The 20,651-nt window shown below is 45.3% G+C and overlaps 1 protein-coding gene across 1 annotated transcript in view; it reads left to right on the top strand.

Annotated features, from left to right (window-relative positions):
* Positions 1 to 234: 234 nt before the first annotated feature.
* The window catches only part of ADCY5 (adenylate cyclase 5), a 222,045-nt gene continuing 201,628 nt past the window's right edge, over positions 235 to 20,651 (top strand). The window contains exon 1 of the mRNA XM_030016802.1: positions 235 to 1,476. Coding sequence (XP_029872662.1) covers positions 466 to 1,476 — 1,011 coding nt within the window. The 5' untranslated portion in view covers positions 235 to 465. The remainder of the gene's footprint in view (positions 1,477 to 20,651) is intronic.

The raw sequence follows: 20,651 nt of genomic DNA, 5'->3' as shown, positions 1-20,651 counted from the left end.
CCTGCGCCCGGCCCCGAGCGGCGGGTGCCGGGCCGGCGCGGCGCGCTGCGATGCGGCTCCCCCGCGGCGCCCGGAGCCCCTGCGGCTGCCGCGGCTCGGCTGACGGCGAGCTGCCGTGAGGCGGGGCCGTCCCGGCCCCGGCGGTGCCGAGCTCGCTCGGGGGTGTCAAAGCACCGGGGCCGGCGATGGCGCCCGCCGCCGCCGCGCTGCCCTGAGGGTCCCGCCGGGGAGACCCCGGCTCTGGGGGCCGCCCCGGAGACTTTGGGGGCGTTTGCGGGTTTTGCCCTTTTTTTGCTTTTGGGTTTGGTTTTTTTCTTTTTTTTTTTTTCTTTTCCTTTTTTTCCCTTCCCCCTGCTGTCTTCGGGGGTTTGCTCCCAGCTAGCTGCTCATCCCCTGTGGCGCGGGAGCCCCCCCCGCTCCTGGCCGGCGGTCGTCCCCTCACCCCGCTGCCCCTTCCCTCAGGGCATGTCCCGGTCCAACAGCGTCAGCCCCCCGGGCTTCGGCGGCCCCGCGCCCTGGGCAGGCACCGAGCAGCACCGCTCGGCCTGGGGCGAAGCGGAGGCCCGGGCCAATGGCTACTCCTACCCGCCGCCTCCCAACAGGTCCTCGGGCAAGAAGGCCTCCCGCATGTCGAGCAGGTGGAGGAGCGAGGAAGACTACGAGCCCCAGGCGAGCCGGAGCCGCGGGGAGAGCGGCTGCAGGATGATGAGCTTTAGGTCCAAATCTGCCTGGCAGGAGCACGGTGACGACAGCCGACGTCACCGGTCCCGCCACCCGCCTGGTGGTGATTCCCCCGCTGCCCCCAACAATGCCAGCCCCCGGCAGCTGGGGGAGCAGGGGGAGGTACGGCCCCGGTCCGTGGAGCTGGGGCTGGAGGAGAAACGCATTAAGGCCAAGATTGAGGAGCTGGAGGAGGAGGACGGGGACGAGGGGGACTCCGAGGCGGCCTTCTCCATGGGCAGCTGTTGCAGCAGCCTGCTGCAAATCTTCAGGTCCAAGAAGTTCCAGTCGGAGAAACTGGAGCGCCTCTATCAGCGCTACTTCTTCCGTCTCAACCAGAGCAGCCTCACCATGCTCATGGCCGTGCTGGTGCTGGTTTGCGTGGTCATGCTGATCTTCCACGCCGCGCACGGCCACTATGAGGTATCCTACGTCGTGGTGCTCTCTCTGGCCATCCTGCTGATGGTGGTGCTGTGCATGGTGTGCAACCGCAACGAATTCCACCAGGACCACATGTGGTTGGCGTGCTACTCCGTCATCCTGGTGATCCTGGCAGTGCAAGTGGTAGGGGTTCTGCTGGTGTGGCCCAGGAGTGCCTCGGAGGGCATCTGGTGGACCGTCTTCTTTATCTACAGCATCTACACGCTGCTGCCGGTGCGGATGAGGGCCGCGGTCATCAGCGGGGTGGTGCTCTCCGCCATCCACCTGGCCGTCTCCCTTAAGATCAACGCGGAGGATAAGTTCCTCCTGAAGCAGGTAGGTAAGCCCCGAGCCAGTTTGGGTGTGTGCTCGGCAGCCCCCACCTGCCCGCCGCGTTGAAGGCCAGGGAAAGTGGGGTTGTCTGACTTCCACAGGCCTGCCTGATGCTGGAAGGCTGCCAGGGCTTTCTGTCAAACCCCTAGGTTACCTGCCACAAGATGGGATGTTGTACAATGTGGTGGCTAGCCTGTAATCTTGCTTCTTTTATAGCTGTGGTGTTTCCTCGTTGCTGCTTTTCATTAAGGCTCTAAACGTTTAAGAAGTGTGCCTTACTGGTTTCCCGTGACCGCTGCTCCAGTGCTGTCAGCCAGCCCTGCTAATGCCCTTCAGTTGTATTTAATGTAAACAGCTCTGCGCTAAGCACACCTGTGGAATGGTATCTGCGCGTGCTGCTGTGTTACTGAGAAATGTGTGGAGAGTCTTGCCGTTTTTATCGGCTAGAGGTTATCCTTGTATGTCACTCTCGAGTCTGGGTTCAGTGTCAGCGCAGCGCTTGCTGAGGCGTCAGAGACCATGCTCCACGGGAATGTGGAGTAAGCGTTTGGTTTAGCAGGAAGATGTTTTGCTTTGAGATGTGCTGGAAATATCTATGGTGAAGAAGCCCAGAGTCCATATACAGCTAGAAAAAAAAGTTAAAAAAAAAAAAGTATAAATGCAGATTATTTAGCTGTGATATCATGTTTAACTGGAGCAGTTCAGTTCACGGGAACAATAAGACTATTATTGAATGCATTACAGTGCAATTTTTAATTACCATATCTGTATAAACAATGGCGATACAAGGCGCCACTCTTCTTTTCAAGTGAAGCAAGCAGCCTTGGGGCTCGTGTACTTTAAGCTTACCAGACACTTTGGCAATTGGGAAACCATGGACTTAAAATGTTGTAGCTATGTGGTAGTCATCATCCTTCTGATGAACAGGACTCTGAACAAGGATGAGCCTGTCACAGAGTCAGCCCTGATGCTTGTATGTAACCAGGGATTGTTTATTAAAATCAGGTGTTTGGTAGCATTATACAGCCCTATCACATAATACAAAATACAGCCTTGCACTTGCAGTGCCTGCCTTCAGTCTTACTTTTGAGTTGTTTTGGGTTCCACCTATTGCAGTGTCAGGAGAAGTTGTAGGGCTTAAATAAAACTTTGGTAGGATGTGGCTGTTGCTGCTCTGCTCTACAACATAGCCCATGAAATTACTCTTTTCTCCCCCCCTGCCCAGTTAAGCCTGCTTGGACAGTTTCTGGCTTTGTTCTTAGTTTGTTAAAGATATTTTTATAAACTGTACATGGCATATTTTTCTTATGCTTGATATAAATGGCTTTTTGTGCATTTCCAGTAGAGCGTACACTGTGAGTGAGACAGTTGCTGTTTTTCTGCTTGATTTGGAAAAGTTTGCTAATGGCCTCAGCTCTTCCTCACTGGGGCTCTGGTCCTGCAAAGCCTTGTGCGTGCTGTTAACTTTGTAAACCGAGACTTGTCCTATTGAATCCAGTGTATTATTTGGAGACCGTATTCTTACATATGTAGGCAAAGCTTGTCATGATTATGGCCAGAAGACTTAGCAGTCTGTTACAAGCAAAGTTGAGTTTGGAGGATACTAACGAGTGCATAGAATATTGTTATGTTGGAAAGTGTTTGTAACTGTATTTTAATGGGAAGGAGCCTAAATGTCACAAAGGCCACATGATTGACTCTCTCAGTAGAGAATTTGGGATAATTACAGCTCCGTCCCTTTCCAAATGCAGCAGGGTTATTTGTAAGAGGTTCAGCTTCTGTATAAATGTGCACTTGTCAAAGGTAAAAGCACAGGCAGTAGGTGATGGTACAGTATGCACAAATTTCTGCGTTACACAGTTGCTTTCCCTTTCATACTAGCGCTGGGTTTTCCTGCAGTTTGACAATAAATATTCAGTTAATGAGGAATGTCTTAGGAGTACTCTTACTTTGTTTTCAAAGGCAGAGTGTTTCTCCATATTGCCTGTTTATTTTTCCTACTAACACCAAATGCCGGTCTCTATCTCGCTGTGGTCTACGTTGGCGTAGCTCTGGCTGAATTCAGTGGGGTTGTACAAGGCCAAGAATCAGATTCCTTGCACGTTTGCGTATGAACATGAGCTGCTATCTCTGGCTGTCTGATAGAAAAATCTGTTTCTGCGGAGCACATCGCCTCACAGTTATTAACAGGCCTTCCTCACTGGGGCTGTATCTCGTTGCCATGGAAATCTGTTGTGTTCAGCTCTGCCCCACCAATGCATGCAAGCCCTGTTTTCCCCCTTCGAACTAACAGGGGTGAAGGCAGACGAAGACCAGATAAATCGGAAAGAGGGGGTTAAGTTGTTTTCAGTGACTTCACGCTGGCAGTCACATCAGCCTGGGTTTTGTGGAGCAGGAGTGGATGTGAATGCATTCGTGACTACGTGACCAGATGGTTCTTTATCCACGGCAGTCACAGAAGAAAGGCTGGTTAGGATGTGTATCCCCTTTCCTCTGTTTTTCATGGCATTTTTAACCATAATACTTAAGCGAGTTCTTCTTTGTGGGGGCTTTTTTCTTTTAATCTTCTCCCAGTTGTTTCCGAGCCAGGAAAAATCATACACTCTTGTTATGATCCACTAACATTCAAAGCTGAGTGACTCTTGTGTAGACTCCTGAGCACTTTTATGAGGCTCAGGAGCCTGTTAAAAACTTCATTGCTCCTCTTTCTCAAGACAGTGAAATTCTTGGTTGTAGGTCCCTTTTGGGAGAAAGGCAACTTATTGGATTCTCTTGCTGAGAATGCATGATTTTATTGTCTGAATTACCTTCTCCTAGCACTACTGGACTTCTCTGTCACCAAACTCTCCGGTCCAAGGCTGTGCTCGTCAGGCTTCATGAAAGGGTTAAGGCAGTCCACTATTTCTGAATCGGTAAGGTGACAGGAATAAAGGTAGTTGTGATTGTTCAGTCTTAACTGAGCTGCTTTTTTTAATAATTCTTCTGGGGTCACTGGATACTGAAAGTAGGCTCTGACTTCTCTTTGCCACCTGGAGGAGTCTGGGGTCTGTCTTTCAAAAGAGTGCCCTGAGCACCCCTAGCAAAAGCAGCAGGTATACTTACTTGGTACCTCTGCGAGTCTGGTCAGGTAGAGGCAATGAACTTGGCTTCTTGAACTGATGTTTGATTTGAACAAAAAATGCTAATTAATACAAATTATTGCATTATATTCAAAAGTTATCCAATGCTGAGGGAGGGGAGAAAAAGAAATCATGTATTTGAGAATTTACTCGCACCCAAAGACTGCTGCTGGAAGCAGAACACATTAAATGTATGACACTCCGCCAGCTACAAATCTTGATTGCTTAAAGAGTTTTTTTGTGTACCTACGATCAATTAATTCTAGAGGGACTGCTTTCAGATTTATTGGGGAGGGGATGACTGCATTTGTCTTCAGGTTTGTGTCCTCGTGTTATTCTGGGACAGTTTGGATTACAACTGTGTTTCAATGCACACAAGTCTGTCTTCCTCTCTTTTTATGTATAGTGTATCTCTTTTTAGGCCAGCCTTTTCCATGTGTTGATTTTGATAGACCTTCGGGCTCTGAAAACACACAGAATGCCAGGATTCATGTAAGAAGTACTTCACGTGTGAATGAGAATATCTAATACTTAACTGAGAAAGAAATATACTATTTATCAATAAACTGTCTTGCAATCACAACAAAGGTGATACTAAGATTTATTCTGTGTTCCGGTAGAAACAAACTACCTAGCTGACCCACAGACTTGTACAGACGCATGGGAACAACTTACAGTGTACGGGTTGCAGATGCTTAACTGAAATCATGTGAGTAGACCAGCTGCCCTCAGTGCAGATAGCCTTGAGTAAGCACTGGCATTTTTGTAAGACTAGGGGCTAAGGGACAGGGAGTTTCACAACAGAGTTTATTGGGCTCTGAATCAGACTTAAAAAGGGATGGGGATTGTGTGTGGGAGTGGGTGGGGGACCAGGGGTAAGGGATAAGACTGCCACATAAAACCATCAAACAAACCGGTGGACTGAGGTTAGATTTACTCCTGTTTTCCCATCCAAACCTGTTTTATTGTAACTTTCTGAGGTTCCTTGTTCAAGGATACAGTTAAGCCTTTGTAGTTTATTAACTCAGTGTGAGTGGGTGACTGTTAAGGTACCACGAAAACATAAGACTGGGAAAGATAAATACTTTTTTTTTTTTTTGTCTTGTGTCAGTAACCTCATCGAAAGAGAAACTGAAATGCTCTGATCTCTTTCCTCCCCAAATATTACTGCAGACCTTCTGTAAAGGATCTCTGATAGCACAGTTCTGAACAGCTGCCCCAGCACATGCCTCTGATTTATGGCACTCTGATTCAAGGCTCCTGATGCTGAGCTCCTTCTTGCTCGGCCCCTTTCCATACGCCTCCGTCATAACAACATTACATTAGTACTCCTCATCCTTCAGTTCTGAGAACTGTGTACGTGTTGGCCTTTCTCCCTGTCAGTCCACGTTAATGGTACATGATTGATCCGCAGCTGCATGGTGGCTCTCTCAAAAGCGTAGCATTTCAGTTTAACCACTTCTAGGAAGAGGTTGGTATGAAAACATGTGCAGTCTCTCTCCTTTCCCTAAATAAACTGTCACTTCAGCAGGACTAAAAACAGCTTCTTACTGTAATAGGATATCGACTTGAGTCTTGTGGATATCTTCTAGCATCTCGTAAAGATGCTTTTTAGATGCAATTTAAATGGCATTCAACAAGAAGCTAGTCACATAGCAGGAGAAATAGTACTGTATGTTCCATCTCAGCCTCAGTGTGCTTAAGATATGAAGGTGATGACTGATTTCAAGACTAACAGATTCTCAGAAGTGTGTCAAGACTCAAGTCACTGTATTGCACTTTCATTGTCTTTGAGTGGCCTTTATTCATAAAGAAGGAGAGATGAGCTACCTGAAATGTGGATAGATCTGTCACTTTTCTTACGGTTGTTTGCTGCCTGTTTTGCTTTTGTCCACCTGGAAAATAGATTTGAGTAATGTTCATTTAGGATGTGATTTTAAGGCACTCGGCCACATGGGGCCAGATACTGTGTGCCTCAAACAGCACGTAATGTCCTGTTCTCCATAAACATTGATATCAGTAGAGCTCTCATACAGTAAGATGTGCTCCAGCAATGCTAACAACTGAAGAATCTGCCTGAGCAGCAGTTTGGCTGAACTTAGTAAAAATTGATGATTTGCGGTCTTTTGTTCAGGGAAAAAATGGCAACCTGAAATATTCAGTAACTGTTGCATTGATAGTTGCCTCCCTATTGTAATTCTGTAACAGACGTAATTAATTAAATCCCTGAGGTATTGTATATCAATTAGTCCTTAGTAGGAATATTGTCTGTATCTCTTGGGAATGCATGTGTTGCTTGAGGTTTACAAAGGCATATCTGTTTTTCTTAGCTCCTAAATTACCCTATGATCGTGCCACCTCCTAATCTCCTCCCCCCCCCCTTGCTTTATTCTCCTTCCCACCACCCTGCATTAGTTTAATATTTCACTGTATTGTTCACTGGTATCAAAAACTTTTAGTGTAATAGTGTTTGAGTGCTGTGTGTCTAATTTCTGCATGTTACTGGATTCTTAATAGGTTCGTTGTCTTGGTAAACTGACCCATTTGACTCATTTCTCTCAGCCTTGCGGTAGCAATCGCAGTCTTATAGCTGGCTTGGATCTCTGTGAATTGAAGATGAAACCTGATGGGAATGATTTAGGTGCATTGCTCTGCCAGATGCACTAATTCTAGCAAAAGGCTTGTCCTTCTAGGCATTTTTATGACACGCTTGAAAAGGCAGGGTGTGCTAGTTCTGTTTATTTCTGGAGAGGTGAAGATATTTAAGCAAAATGTTGGGATTCATCCAGATGCGTGAGGCAGAAGGATAGCTTTCCGTGCCCTAATCTTACAAAGCAGTCATTGACTTGCCCTTCAGTGTCCTGGGCTCGATGGCTTGGTTTGATACCAGTGTGACCCCTATACTCTGTTAGAGACCTGTCCAAGGCAGGACATCTTATTTACATGGTCTTTGTGATTAACTGCATTCAGATGATTGATTTATAGACCTGAATGGCAGCGGAAACAAAATGCTGATTATCCTAGTGCTAAAGGCTTGCTGGAACTGGTCGTGCCCTCTCGGAGCCCGAATCGGCTCAGCGCTTCCTAAATGCCCTTTTGCTCCAAGTTCGCTGTTGCTTGGGTAGCGCTGCTGAGGTCTGGGGTGGAAGAGGACTGGGACTCTGCCCAGCTGGAATGTGAACTTTGGGCACCAGACTGTTCTCCAAATGCATTCAGTTTGTGTGTGATTAGCTAATCTTTCAGTCATGCACCATAGCTCCCTCTCAGTCTTTTAAGAAAATTGGAACAATTGCTAACTTTTTGGCCATTGCAGTAGTTGGAATAGTTACAGTCTTTTGGGAATAGCTGGTTTTGTCTTCATATGTTGGTTCTGGATATTACTCCCATTTTCTAATCAAACTAAAAGAACTTTCCTTCTGTCCTGGTAGAAGATGCAATGAAAAATCTCCTGCAGCAGCTGAAACACTGAGAGGTAAAAATTGAAATTATTTTGACAGCAGCTTCCATGTGTGTGGTAAAGTGGTCCACCCTGTAGCTGGTAGTGGCTTCTGAGAACCCACGCTTTGAAAAGTTCCTGTCTTCCTCTTTTTTTTTTTTTTTTTTCCTGTGCAGGTGGGTGCGGTTCAGAGAAAACACCCGCTTTTGTTTGGGGAGGTAGAATACAGGGCTCCAAGTTTTGCTAGCTTTGGGCAAGCTTTATCTTCCGATCTGCTTTATACTGTAGGATTTACATGGCACCTTGCACAGGTAATCTGCACCCAGAAAATGTAGTGCAGAGGGAGCTGGAGTGCACCAGAGTCTCCCACGAGCCTTCCAGCTGCTACATGATTTCATGATGTGCTACATGGGGGGTTTTTTTCATGGCCCGGAGGGGTAGGACAGTGACAAAGTGTGTGCAAGGAATGTGAAGATTCACAGCTTCTGGGAAGTGGGTGGGGTTCCTGTATAACTGCTCTGTGACTTTTTTCATCTCCTGCGAGTCCTGTGTTTTGATGTGGGATATACTCCGTGTTAGTTCCTTCCCTCCTTCTGAAGTCTAGCCTAGTGATCTGAACTTGTGATATCTTGCATCCAAGGGATGCTCTTTCTTCTTTTTGTTTTGACATTGATGATACTTTTAAAAAAAAAAATTTGTCTTTACCTGAGATATATCCTGCTGCTGCCAGAAATTTAATTTGATTCGTTATTATGAAGTCCTCAGGCTAGGTAAAAACCCAAGGGGAAATCTCATGTGAATGAAAAAACACAACCCCAAAGATATTAAAAAGGATAATCTAGTTATGAGGGGGTGTGAGAAACAGACAAGAATTTTAATATTTGTCTCCTGAACTCCAAAATGTTCTCACCTTATCATAGGAAAGCTTGAGGTTTCCAGCACATAAGATCACACATAAAATGGCTGTCAGGCCAAGACAAGAGTCAAAATGCTTTTTAGCACCTGCAGCTGGATCACTCCCAAGGAAATCTGTACTTGATGTTTTACAATGGTGATAAGTCTTGCCAGATTCATTGCTGGCAGGTACAGGAATGGCATCGTTGAACAGATCTGTGGTAGAATTTAACATGAGATGGTCTTGTTCTGACACTCCAAAAAATGGACTGAACACAATTTAAAGCTCTGCCTTCTGCTTTTAACCTTGCATTTGAACATTTGGGAAGCCCTTGTCCCATCAGAAGCCCGGTAGTTAGACAAGCTTGTGAACTGCTTCAGCCAGACACAGTCAGTTTGGCACCACAAAGGTGATACATTTACAAGTGGTAAGAGACCCCATGATTTAAGAATTCATGGACAGTGTTGGCATCACCAACAGTATTGCTTCTAGTGCCAGGCTGGCCTCACTGATGCCCAGTATGATTTTTGTTACAGCATTCACTATAGAAAGTTTCATTGTATTGCCAGGCTTTGTTCTGAAAATAAAATATCTTTATGTACTTTTTCCTTCATATTTTTAAGTCACTAATGCAATTGCAATGTATCCTTACTCTCTTCCCCAGACATCAAGAACACAAATCATGTTTGTGTGTTTAAGATGTTATCTGGACTGTCTGTAGTAATACCATCAAGCAAATCCAGTGTGCACTGTATGGTCATCATTTGTGGCTTCTCCTACTTCAAAGCAGCAGAAATACCAGATGAGAAGTATATTTCAAAGCATCCTCAATCCTGCCCCGCTTTTGTTTTTAATTCCTCTAGCTAGACTGCTGCTTCTGCAGCTTGAGTGATGAGTTTTCAGGTGAAATATTAAACTTCCTTTTCTTTTCAAGAAAAGTTTTACACATCCATGCAACGCCTGTAAAAATTTTTACTGTGAATTGGTCCTTTGTGGTACTGCTGTGCTTGGCTATCATCCTCCCTTTTCCTGGGAAACTTTGCTTTTGTGAGGTTGAGTTGGGGATTAAAGCTGCTCTACAGATTTAACATACACATTCCACTAGTATTGGAGTGCATCTTTGCAGACAGTAAACAAAGGACTGTGCTGATGCAGCAGAAGGGGAATATAAATGAAGAAAGGTTTGGGTTTTCTTTTTTTCTTTTTTCCCCCCAGACATTAGGAATTGATCTCTCAAAGCAGCAACTTACGCAAACTGTTTATTCCTTAAATGTGTTTGCAGCTTGTATAAGACTTTCTGTCTCACTTCATAGTCAAAAGAAAAGGCTATGACATTGCTTGCAAGAACCTGTCACAAAATATTGCTAATGCAGACACGTCCCTGGCTGTATCTTCCCCTCCAGAAAAAGCCATGGCTCCTTCCCTTTATTTCTTGCTCTAGACTAAATGCTACAAGCACTGATCTCTGTGTGTCTCAGACTCTGAAAACTGAATTCTTAGAACTAGTAATGTGGTAAGGGACTACTCAAATCAGTATTTCTAAAAACAGTAGTTTGCTGGTCAGCCCACAGATGACAAAGCTACTCAGACATGCTTGCTCAGTGATGAACTCTTTCCATTTGCTGGGAGGTACCCAACAGCAGCTTTGTGTGTATTCTTGCTTAATGTATGGGTATTTATGCATGGAATTACACAAATGGGTGGACCAAGGGATACGTTATTAATGAAGATGTTTCCAGCTGAATGGGATTTTTTGGGGGGGGCAGGTGGTTACTAGTAATCTCATAGAGGAAAGGAAGAAATGCTCTGCGGTACTAGGAAAGGAGGATACTCTGCAGTGTGGTGGGAGGCTGTGTAATTAAAATGTCAGTCTCACTCATGCTAAAAGCTAACTGCAGTCTTTAAAACCTTTAAACATGAAGTAGGTTACTAGTGTGGGAACTGCTATTGTGTGGTGAACTCTCTGGATCTTAAGGCCAGGAAGGACTACTGAGCTCGTTTAACACTACTCACTGAACAATTCTTCTCTTACACTTAATGATTTCTTCTGTTCAGATGGTATGGAGGAAAAAAAAAAGTTTAAATGCTGAATTTCACAGTCTTTGTCAGTTGAAAAAGCAATCTGCAGTGATCTCTGAACTGAAGGTGAACTGAACCAGTACTTTTTTTTCCTCTCCCCTCTTAGTAAGACATGTTCCTGTGATGGAACATATTGGGGGTATTTTCCTGCTCAAGGTGGTGGCATCTACTTAAAACATTACACAGGTGGTCATGTTAGTTTGTGAAGGGGCTCTGATATCATGCCCAGATTTTGTACTGGGTAATTATGTTCTTGCCTTCTTAATTGATGTTGAATATGGCATTTTTCTTTGCTCCATTTCCATTCTGGACTCTTTAACAGTACACCACCAAATAGCTGCTGTATATATGTGGGTTTTACTATCATAACTGAGAAATTTGCAAGGCTGTTGACAAGCCAGAAAAATGGAATAGAGCTCAGGCTTGTATCTTCTTAGTTGTGTTGGTGTGCTGGAGCAAGTGTCACCCTCCTGCTATGACAGATGCACTGATGACTTTTGAAAGCTACAAAACCAGAGATGATACAGTTGAAGAATGCTTCCATAGGTCAGTTACGCCATCCCACTGCACCAAGACAAGACCAAGTCAGTCTAAAACATTAGTGGCAGGTAGTAATCACAGTTCCATCTGAAAAAATCTCTCCTTTGTATATGTGCTCTTTGGGTCCTGATGTGCTTTCTTGTTTGTTTGTTTTGTTGGGTTTTTTTTAAGCAAATGAGCAAGCACAGCCCTGGGTAGGAGCAGATAGTAAAGAAGAGATGTCCATGACTAGAGCTCTCTGACTGCTCTTTGCTGAAACTGGCTCTTAGTTTCCTTGTTTCACCCATCTTTAGTTCCCATCCTACCCAAAGCCTGCAGTTCTCTATTTGTCACAAACAGTACATTTGTGTGACAGCTGGGTCTCATTCCTGAATGAGGCCTTCTTGAAAGCACTGCAGTACAAGCAATAAGCTTGAAGGTTAAGTGTCCTTTCACAGGTGACTTCCCTTTCAGTGCCTAGTCCTTCTCAGCTGTTAGGGTAGGTGTACTTAGCACTCCAGGGCTGCTCTGGGGGCTCTTAAAAGTGTGTGCTTTTTGCAGCTGTGGTTGAAATGACTGTGAACTAATACTTAAGGAAGTATTTCCTGAAAATATTTTTATTTCTCATTAGAGAAAGTTAGAAGACTGCATTTATTTTGTTGTTTTCCTTCTTCTCTAATGTGGACAGTAAGTATCTGGCTCTATGAGTAGTCATGACACTAAAGGTTTGTCCAAGTGACGATGTCTAGGAAAGGTAGCCCTGGGCGGATTACTTAAACCACAGTATAGAGCCAACTATATAGAGACTGTAGTCCAGTGCTGAAATCACCTTACTCTTCTATTTTAGATGCAAATGGACCTAGTTAATTTAATTGGCTTCCAGAGGGAATGCAAACTAAATAAAGTCACGCTTGTTAAGAGGAGTGTTCACACAGGTTTAAATAATTTTCTTCAATTTATTTTGATGAACTTTTCTGACCAGACCAATCTTTACTGTAATATCTCCAGGGTAAGACTGTAGCTTGTGTAAGCCAGGAGTACTTTATATTATTAACTTAGTGCATTACCCATATATGCTGTTTTCTATTAGAAAAGGTAATGTCATGCTCTGTGCTACGTGCTTACCCCCTTGGCAAGGGCTGGGGCTGGTTCTGATAGGGACAGAGTCAACAGAGGAGCTTATCTGTCACATTTAGCCAGCCCTTGGCCCTGTTACCAAAGCTGCTTCTCGGGAGCCTGGTCACGAGTGTCTCCTCGATATGACTGCTGCTGTGCTAGGGACTGCTGCGACTGCTCACTACTCATGCTTCGCAGAGAAATGATCTGCTTTCAGAGCCTGACCTCTTGCTTGGGGCTGAGAGTAAACCTTTTCACTGCCAATTCCTTAGCAGCTGTGACCAGGACAATATACTGTAATAAGATGTAGGTCTACGATCCCAGGTTGTTAAACGCTGAAGTGGCAGGTGACAGTCTGGGAGAAGCTCGTTTCGTTTCCAGCAGCTCTTCTTCTGTTTAAAGCCATTTGTAATACTGCATGCGCTATTCAGCTAGTGCCTTGCTGCTATGTGAGCATATCCACTGCATGTGAAACTTCATGGGGAGAGATGCTGACAGCTCCTCGTCTGCCAAACCTCCTGCTGAAGATTATTGGAGAAATATTGTGCTCCATTCAAATGGGTGGTATTGTAACATAGGCTTGCTGTTGGAAACTTAGCGTTTGGGTCTGGGCAGAATGGGAGAAAGTGTTGATTTCCTTTCAGTAAAGAGGAAAAAAACCTGAAAGGTGCCTTCTGCACAAACAGTGGCCTTAGGCAGGGCTGCAATTTCCTGGGCCGAGTTAAACAACTTCCAGATCTTAATGGATACCTCCTTCTCCCTCTGCTATTCCCTGTCCCAGCCAGATGTAACAGGAATCTTACCTCTCTGTTCAAACCATACCCTAAATCCTTGTTGCCTTGTCTAGTTTTTGTTTACCACCACAAGAAATGAGTTGGAATCAAGAAGTGTGTTCTGCCTATCACCAAAAATACCTTTTTCCCTCTGGCTGCTTGCAAAGTGCCTTTAACTCCCCTCGGGGCTTTTCTGTGTGAAGGGACAGCTGGTGTAGAACAATAGTGACTGATTTACACTGATCAGTCCACACATTACTGAAAGGCATCTGTCTTGTACTAGGCACCCTGCAGTGCACTTTTTTCAGAGAGATGCTGGTGGAAGATGTGTCTGCAGTGTCTCCTTTCTCTCTCCCCAGCCTGACTCCTCTGTAGGTCTTGGGGAAAAAAAAACCCTGAGAAGAAATACTGTAAAAAAATTTAGTAGTGAGAGGTGCATTTTCCTCTTCTTCACTGATGTGGTAATGGATCACTGAGACTCTGGTTTTCCAGAGTTTTGGTCGTGTGTACTTTAGCAGCAGTACCTGCCAAAGAGACAGTCGAACTCAGTAACTGAAATGTTTTTTGCTCCCAGCCTGGTTTCAACTCAACCAAAGTTAGTTTAGTCCACTTATTTGGACCAAAATAGTCTGGGAGGTGCACATATGCGCCTGAGCTGGCAGATCAGAGGGGCGAGTACCATCTAGTGAGAAAACAGTGTCAAAGATCTAGGAGCAAACACAGACGCAGCTGAAAGATGTTAAGGACAACATCCTGACAGGGACATATGCTGCTTTCAGACTTTGCTGGAGGGAAGGGCATAAAGCCCTATTTCCAGGAAACCCTTGACATAACAGGAGAGAGGATGGCCAAGCATGGTCTTTCCACCTGCTGCAGCCCACCCTTCATCTCCTGTTCCCTTGCTTTTACCTCTTCAAAGAAGTGCACAGCCACAGGAGAAAGCCCCAGGCAACGCAGCTGCCTGTTCCTGCTGCTAGTGCTTATTTTTCTGGTGCACTTTACCTGTGCGGGTAGCTAAGATGAGCCCTGGCAGCCGTCAGTTTTCACTGACAGCAATCAAATGGTGTTGCTTACTGACAAAAGGAGATACAGTTGTGTAAGTGTCCTGGTTTCAGCTGGGATAGAGTTAATTTTCTTTCTAGTAGCTGGTATAGTGTTATGTTTTGGATTTAGTATGAGAATAAGATTGATAACACATTGATGTTTTCAGTTGTTGCTAAGTGGTGTTTAGACTAAGTCAAGCATTTTTCAGCTTCTCATGCCCAGCCAGCAAGAAGGCTGGAGGGGCACAAGAAATTGGGAGGGGACACAGCCAGGGCAGCTGACCCAAACTGGCCAAAGGGGTATTCCAGACTATGTGACATCATGTCCAGTATATAAACTGGGGGGAGTTGGCCAGGGCGGGGATCGCTGCTTAGGAGCTAACTGGGCATCAGTTGGTGAGTAATTTCATTGTGCATCACTTGTTTTGTGTATTTAATTTCTTTAATTATTGTCATTTTATTATTGTTCTCATTATTATTTTCTTCCTTTCTGTTCTATTAAACTGTTCTTATCTGAACCCACAAGTTTTACCTTTTGTTTTGTTTTGTTTTGTTTTTTTTGTCCCCGATTCTCTCCCCCATCCCACTGGGTGGAGGGGAAGTGAGTGAGCAGCTGGGTGGTGCTTAGTTGCTGGCTGGGGTTAAACCACGACAATAAGGTACCTGCAGCTGCGGGGTAGGTATCCATTGCCCTGTGCTCCAAAGTGACAGCAAAGAACAGTTTGTTTCAGTGGCTGCTATCTCCTCTTACCTTGGTAAGAAGCTCCAAACTTTGTTAATGTCTTGAATGTCTCTGGCGGTCTGGTTGAAAGCTTCCTCTTTGGTCTCTAAATAAACCACATTGGATAACTTTATTAAAAAAGGACACTGCCCCAATTCCCTCCATTTTGCTTCAGTATGAGCGGAGTATGTGGTGAGAGCATGATCCAACAAGCATTACTTTGGAAGCCTCACCTACTGCATGGGATTCAAGTAGTGCCCACTCCCTTGCACTTCATGTGAGGGCAATTAGTGCACGTGCATGGCAATTAGTGCTGCAAATGAAGTCGACACGGGTGTATTCTGCCTCTTTAATGGCTTGCTTTCCTCCTCTGCCAAAAGAGCAACCAAGCAGTCTCAAAGGAACCTGCTGCCTTCTGATATTTAATTTGCTTCAGGCTTACCTTGGCATTCTGCCTCTTTCTTCTGCTGCCTAGCCTGGCCCACCTGCCTGTTCCTGCTACCAGTGCTGCAGAGAAAACGATACCTATTTCTAGCAAATCAGGCCATGACTTGCCAAACGTGCTGCAGTTGGGCCTCACAGACCTCCAGCACCATCTCCCCCTGACGTGCTCTGTCGCTCTCAATTTCTGACCTCTTTTCAGGAGAACATTGGGCTGGTTTCTGATGAACTGCACTGCAAGTGGCATCGCCTGGCAAAGGAACATGCTGGTGGGAAATTGCAGAGCAATTCTCCTGTTACCCATCTTTTTGATTTAGGTATTACAGTGACAGGGACCTTAAAATATCCATGATATCCAGTGTTTATTTGTCACCAACAGTGACTCTCTGGAGTGTATATATGCTGGAGTATAGATGGTGTGTGTATAAACTCCCTATATGTATGGAGTTACATGATGTGATTCTTAACCAGAATATTAACTGTTCCAAAAGATTTTTAAAATGAGACTGGATGGGAAGGGTCTGGCAAAACAAACTTGCAGTTGAATAGTCAATGATTATAGGAAAAGTAAGGGGTTAAAATACTGGAAAAGACCTTACAAGCCACTGACAGTAAGAGGAAGGCATGGAAGTGCAGGTGGGGCATGTTAATTTGATCATGAAGTTTTGGTGCAGGCCTCCTTGTATGGCTTTCCTTATTGCAGCAGAGCACCCTGCACCATGGACCACCCATCTAGGTTTGTTTTTTGAATGCCTGACAAGTAGTATCTTTCCAGTGTCTCCTAATATGTCTCTTAATAGGAAGCTGGTAGTTCATAAAACATATTTTTGAAGTGGAAGGTGTTTTTTTCATGAGGCAGGATTGCTCTGGACAGGAGTGTGGAGTAACCAGCTTTACTCTGAGTGGATGCTGTAGGCAAGAAGAAAAAGTTCAGTATTAGTCCCTGCAGAAGAAAAATCACCTTAGAGAACCCGTCCATTGAAGATGATACACTGGTTTAATGGCGTTACTTTGGGGGCCTTTTTCTTATGCACCACTGATTATTAAGACAGTTCAAATGTGGGTCAGTTTTTCTTTCTTATTAAGTAGGGTTTACACAAAGCAACAAGGAAGCTGTTGCTTCCTAGATAACGTGGGTCAAGTGCTGTTTTGCTGAGGAAATGGGGAAGTTTTTACTTAGCTAAGCATTAATATTCAAGTGTTTCCTAACTTTCTTGCGCTGAGGTCCTACATTGTTACACTGCTAAATGTTTCTGTAACAGAAGTGTGCATCCAGCGGTGATTTTGCGTCATCAGGACCACTCGTTCATGTGACTTAGAGGTGGATGGAGTTCACAAAGGGTGCGCGAGCCCCATCATTCCAGCTGCCTTCAAAGCCAGCTCCAAAATTCATGAAAAGCAGCTGCCACAGAAGTGCTTGGTGACTTTCGGGAGGAGTGGGGAAAGGCAGGCAGAAACTGCATATGGATGGGACTGTGTATCTCTGCTCATGAAGTCATGAACATATGGAATAGACCGGGGTTGAGGAGGTCTTGGGGGTTGGAATATTGACTGTGGTGAAAACAATCCTGGAGGAGCACATGTGTCTGTGCTGGTGCTTTGCATGTGTGTTGTCACGGAATTTCCAAAGAGGGCCCTAAACAAAACAGCTTTATGGAAGAACAAAACAGCATTGTCAGTGGTGGCTGAGGATGCTGTGCCGGCACCTCTTTCCATAACCATGCTCTGAACTGGTTCTTGTTCACAGCGTTTCTGTGGCTGTTGCATGCACAGTTCTACGTTAGCACCTGCCTTAAAGGGTTTTATGAAACTGTGGTATAGAAAACGGTGGCTGTGCTTTGTTTGAACTTAGCTACTTTTTCTAAAACTGACATTTTTTTTCAGACCAGAATAACTTTTCCAAAGGAAAAGCATATGGAACAGTGAGATTTTTTTTGAACAGCTGTGTTCATGAGCATTCCCTTGCTTTGAGTCTGGGAGACTGTATTCTAGCCCTCTGCACTGATCATATGTCTGATCCAAGGTTTTGTTCATTTGATCAGCCCCTTGAGCCATCAGAATCCCTCTCCACGCCAAGGTGTTTGAGGATCGTGATGAGGACAGTGATCTGATCCTTCTGGATGAGTGTGCGCAGAGGGTGTCTGTCTGTCTTGATCATGGTGGGGATGTGGTGCTGAACAGAAGTGGGTTTTGGTATGTTGCGGAGCTTCTAACACTTGTCACAGTGAACCTGTGAGACATCTAGTTTGACCCATCTACCTTGCAGCACAAGGGGAATGTGTATGGCTTCCTGGGGTCCTTGGCTTTTCAGCCTCGATAACGAGGCAGGGGAGGAGAGGTCTGGGGAAAGGGGTAAAACCTTCTTGCATCATCTTGGGTTGGTTAACCTGTAAAAGAAAGTTTCCAAAGCTACTCTTTCCGGTCATGCCTAGGCACTCAGCATGAGACCGCTCAGACATCTGAAAGCTCCCAAGTGGGTCTTCTGAATTTAGGCATCTAAAATCTTCCTAAAGAGCATTTTTCATTGACTAAATGGTGTGACTGCCGCCTCTTGCCTCTAGTCACTTCTACAGAATAAATAATAAGCTTGTGGGCTTCTGTATTTCCTACTGTTCAGTCAAGCTTCTGGATGTAGCTGCACTGAATAGGTATGAGCTGCCTGAACAATCTTGCATATCGCAGCATGCTGATTACTTATGTGATCAGCAGTGGAAATTGGTGTGGTAGAGCAGGAAGGATTCTCACAGTACCTTTGGCTAAATTCTGAACAGCAAACTTCTGCTAGAAATGAAAGAAAATACGGTAGACTCAGAGGCTAGGTGTCTGTTGGGTTTCGTTAAAGCACAGAAACTTTTTCAGTGGGAATACTGAAGGCCTTGCCTTTGAATGCTGGGAGAGCAAAAGGGAACAGGTTACTATTGAAAATGCTTAGTGTGTTGGCCTGAAGAGGACGGGCACAGTCTGTGCTCTGCAGGTGAAGGGCAAGTACTTAGGGATGCTAATGGTTGGGCTACACCTTCCTTGTTGAATTCTGTGCTTGCAGTACTGCCTGCCTGTTTTTTTCTGTTCTCCACACCCTTCTGTGCTCTCCATGGCAAGAGAAAGCAGTGGTAGCTCACTCTTGAGAAGTGGGATATTATATGGGATGGTGGAGTTAGGTCTGTGGGACCCTGGGGAGGATGAAACTGAAAATAGGCTGTAAAGGAGAGCGTGTGCAGGGGGAGACAGCAAATACCATGTGTGAGATGGAGGGGCTTCTGGGCCTGTATGGAGGTGGTAGGGGCAGCAGACTGGAAGAGAAACCAGAAAGATCAGTAGGATGGTGCATGGAGCTGAGGAAAGGCAGCTGCGAGACATCACTTGGGGTTGTTATTTTTCAGAGTAAACTTGTGTCTATTCTTTTAAAAGCAAGGATTGCTTTAGACCTGGACCGGTGTTATAATATAGACCAGATCAACCAATTCTTTAATTTTCATCTCCCCTCAAACAAAGGAAAACATTACAAAGAAGTTGAAATTAAAATGAGTTGTGAAGTGTTATCTGGTGCTTGCTGAGCAAAATCTCATGAGCTAGCTGAATTAGTAGTCTGATGGTACGTTGTGTAGGATGTGGTGAAGCCCAGAGCCTTGGCTGTGGCAAAGGAATAGGGCACCAAAATGGGCCAAGTATGTCCAAGCCCTTCTGCTGCCTTGGAAGGGGGTACACGATTGCTCAAAATTGTCTGAAGGAGGCTTCAAAGAAGAGGGTGGAGGGAGAAGAGAACAAGGGGCTGGATGGAAGAAACAAAGGCAGACTGGTACTCAAGATGAGACCCAGAATGTCTTGCCATGGATCTTATGTTGGGAATAACACTTATTGAAGTTTCCTGGCATGCACGTGCTTGTCCTCTTTTTCACGTGTGACTTCTCCATAACAAACATCTCTCAGCTGGGACTGACAATGGAAAAATTGTAGGAAACTTTCACCAAACAACTCGGTGGTAGGGCTACCTCCTGTTTTGTTCTTGAGCTTTTCTGTTTTAAAGGAACCATCTGCTGTATAACTGTAAACACAGCAGACCGCTAGCAAGCTTTATCATCCAAGGGTCAGTATCCATCTAAGACAAACTGCTGGCAGGCTTCTGTGCCCTGTCTTTGTGTTGCTGCCACCACCGCTTCTTCCAGGCTCTGAGCCTGTGGAATTGGGCAAAGTTAACTTCGTAGATCACAGGCTTCCTGCAGCGTGTTGACGGTGCCCTCCTGCACATGCAAAATTGCTAGAAGCAGACAGACCCACGAATATACCAAGCTGGTTTGCTACTTCAGCCGCACCCACGCTGGATGTTAGTGTTGCTCTGTGAATGAGTCAGGCTCAACAGCTGAGCGGGTGCATTTCAGTTTCTCTTTGCAGAATGTTTTACAGTGTCTACTGTTGTCAGGAAATCTTTGGCAGGCAAAGCAGAGCACTCTGCAGAATCTCTTTTCCCTCTGCACGCCTTGCCCAGCAGCATAGGTCAGCAGTTAAGTCAAGAAGTGTTACTCGGAGGGGATGGGATCTTGTGTTATAAGCATATCCTGACTGTGAGTCCTTGTGGCTTAGCATAGGGTAGGCTTGACACAGCTTTCTTCTCATGCTTTTATTGAAGTCGTGTTTTACCTATTGAGGCTTCTTCCAGAAGGAGGAGGTGGAGGCTGCCAGGGCTAGATGAAGGGAAAGAGGGAGATGCTGAGGATGGAGTGACAACTTAGTTCATTAAGATGGGGAACTCTGAGGGGGTTTGTTGGAGGAAGCACTGATAGGGGATGTGCTGTACCAGATGTGATTTCTCCTCAGCAGAAATCTTCTGGCCCGGTTTAATGTATACTACGAACCTGCAGAACCTGGCACAGCCACCAAAAGAAGCATTTGCTGTGGCAGCACAAGTATTTTTATGGCATGTGGAGACCCAAATCTGGGAACGGGCTGCATTTGACATTACCTGGGGAAGGGGGAGGAGGACAGTTGTAGGCGGTACGGGGGAAGGCAGGACACATAACATGCTTGTTAGTGCTCTTATG

Source organism: Aquila chrysaetos, chromosome 6 (assembly GCF_900496995.4).
Source record: "Aquila chrysaetos chrysaetos chromosome 6, bAquChr1.4, whole genome shotgun sequence".
NCBI lineage: Eukaryota > Metazoa > Chordata > Aves > Accipitriformes > Accipitridae > Aquila > Aquila chrysaetos.
This window is presented reverse-complemented; position numbering and strand designations above follow the sequence as displayed.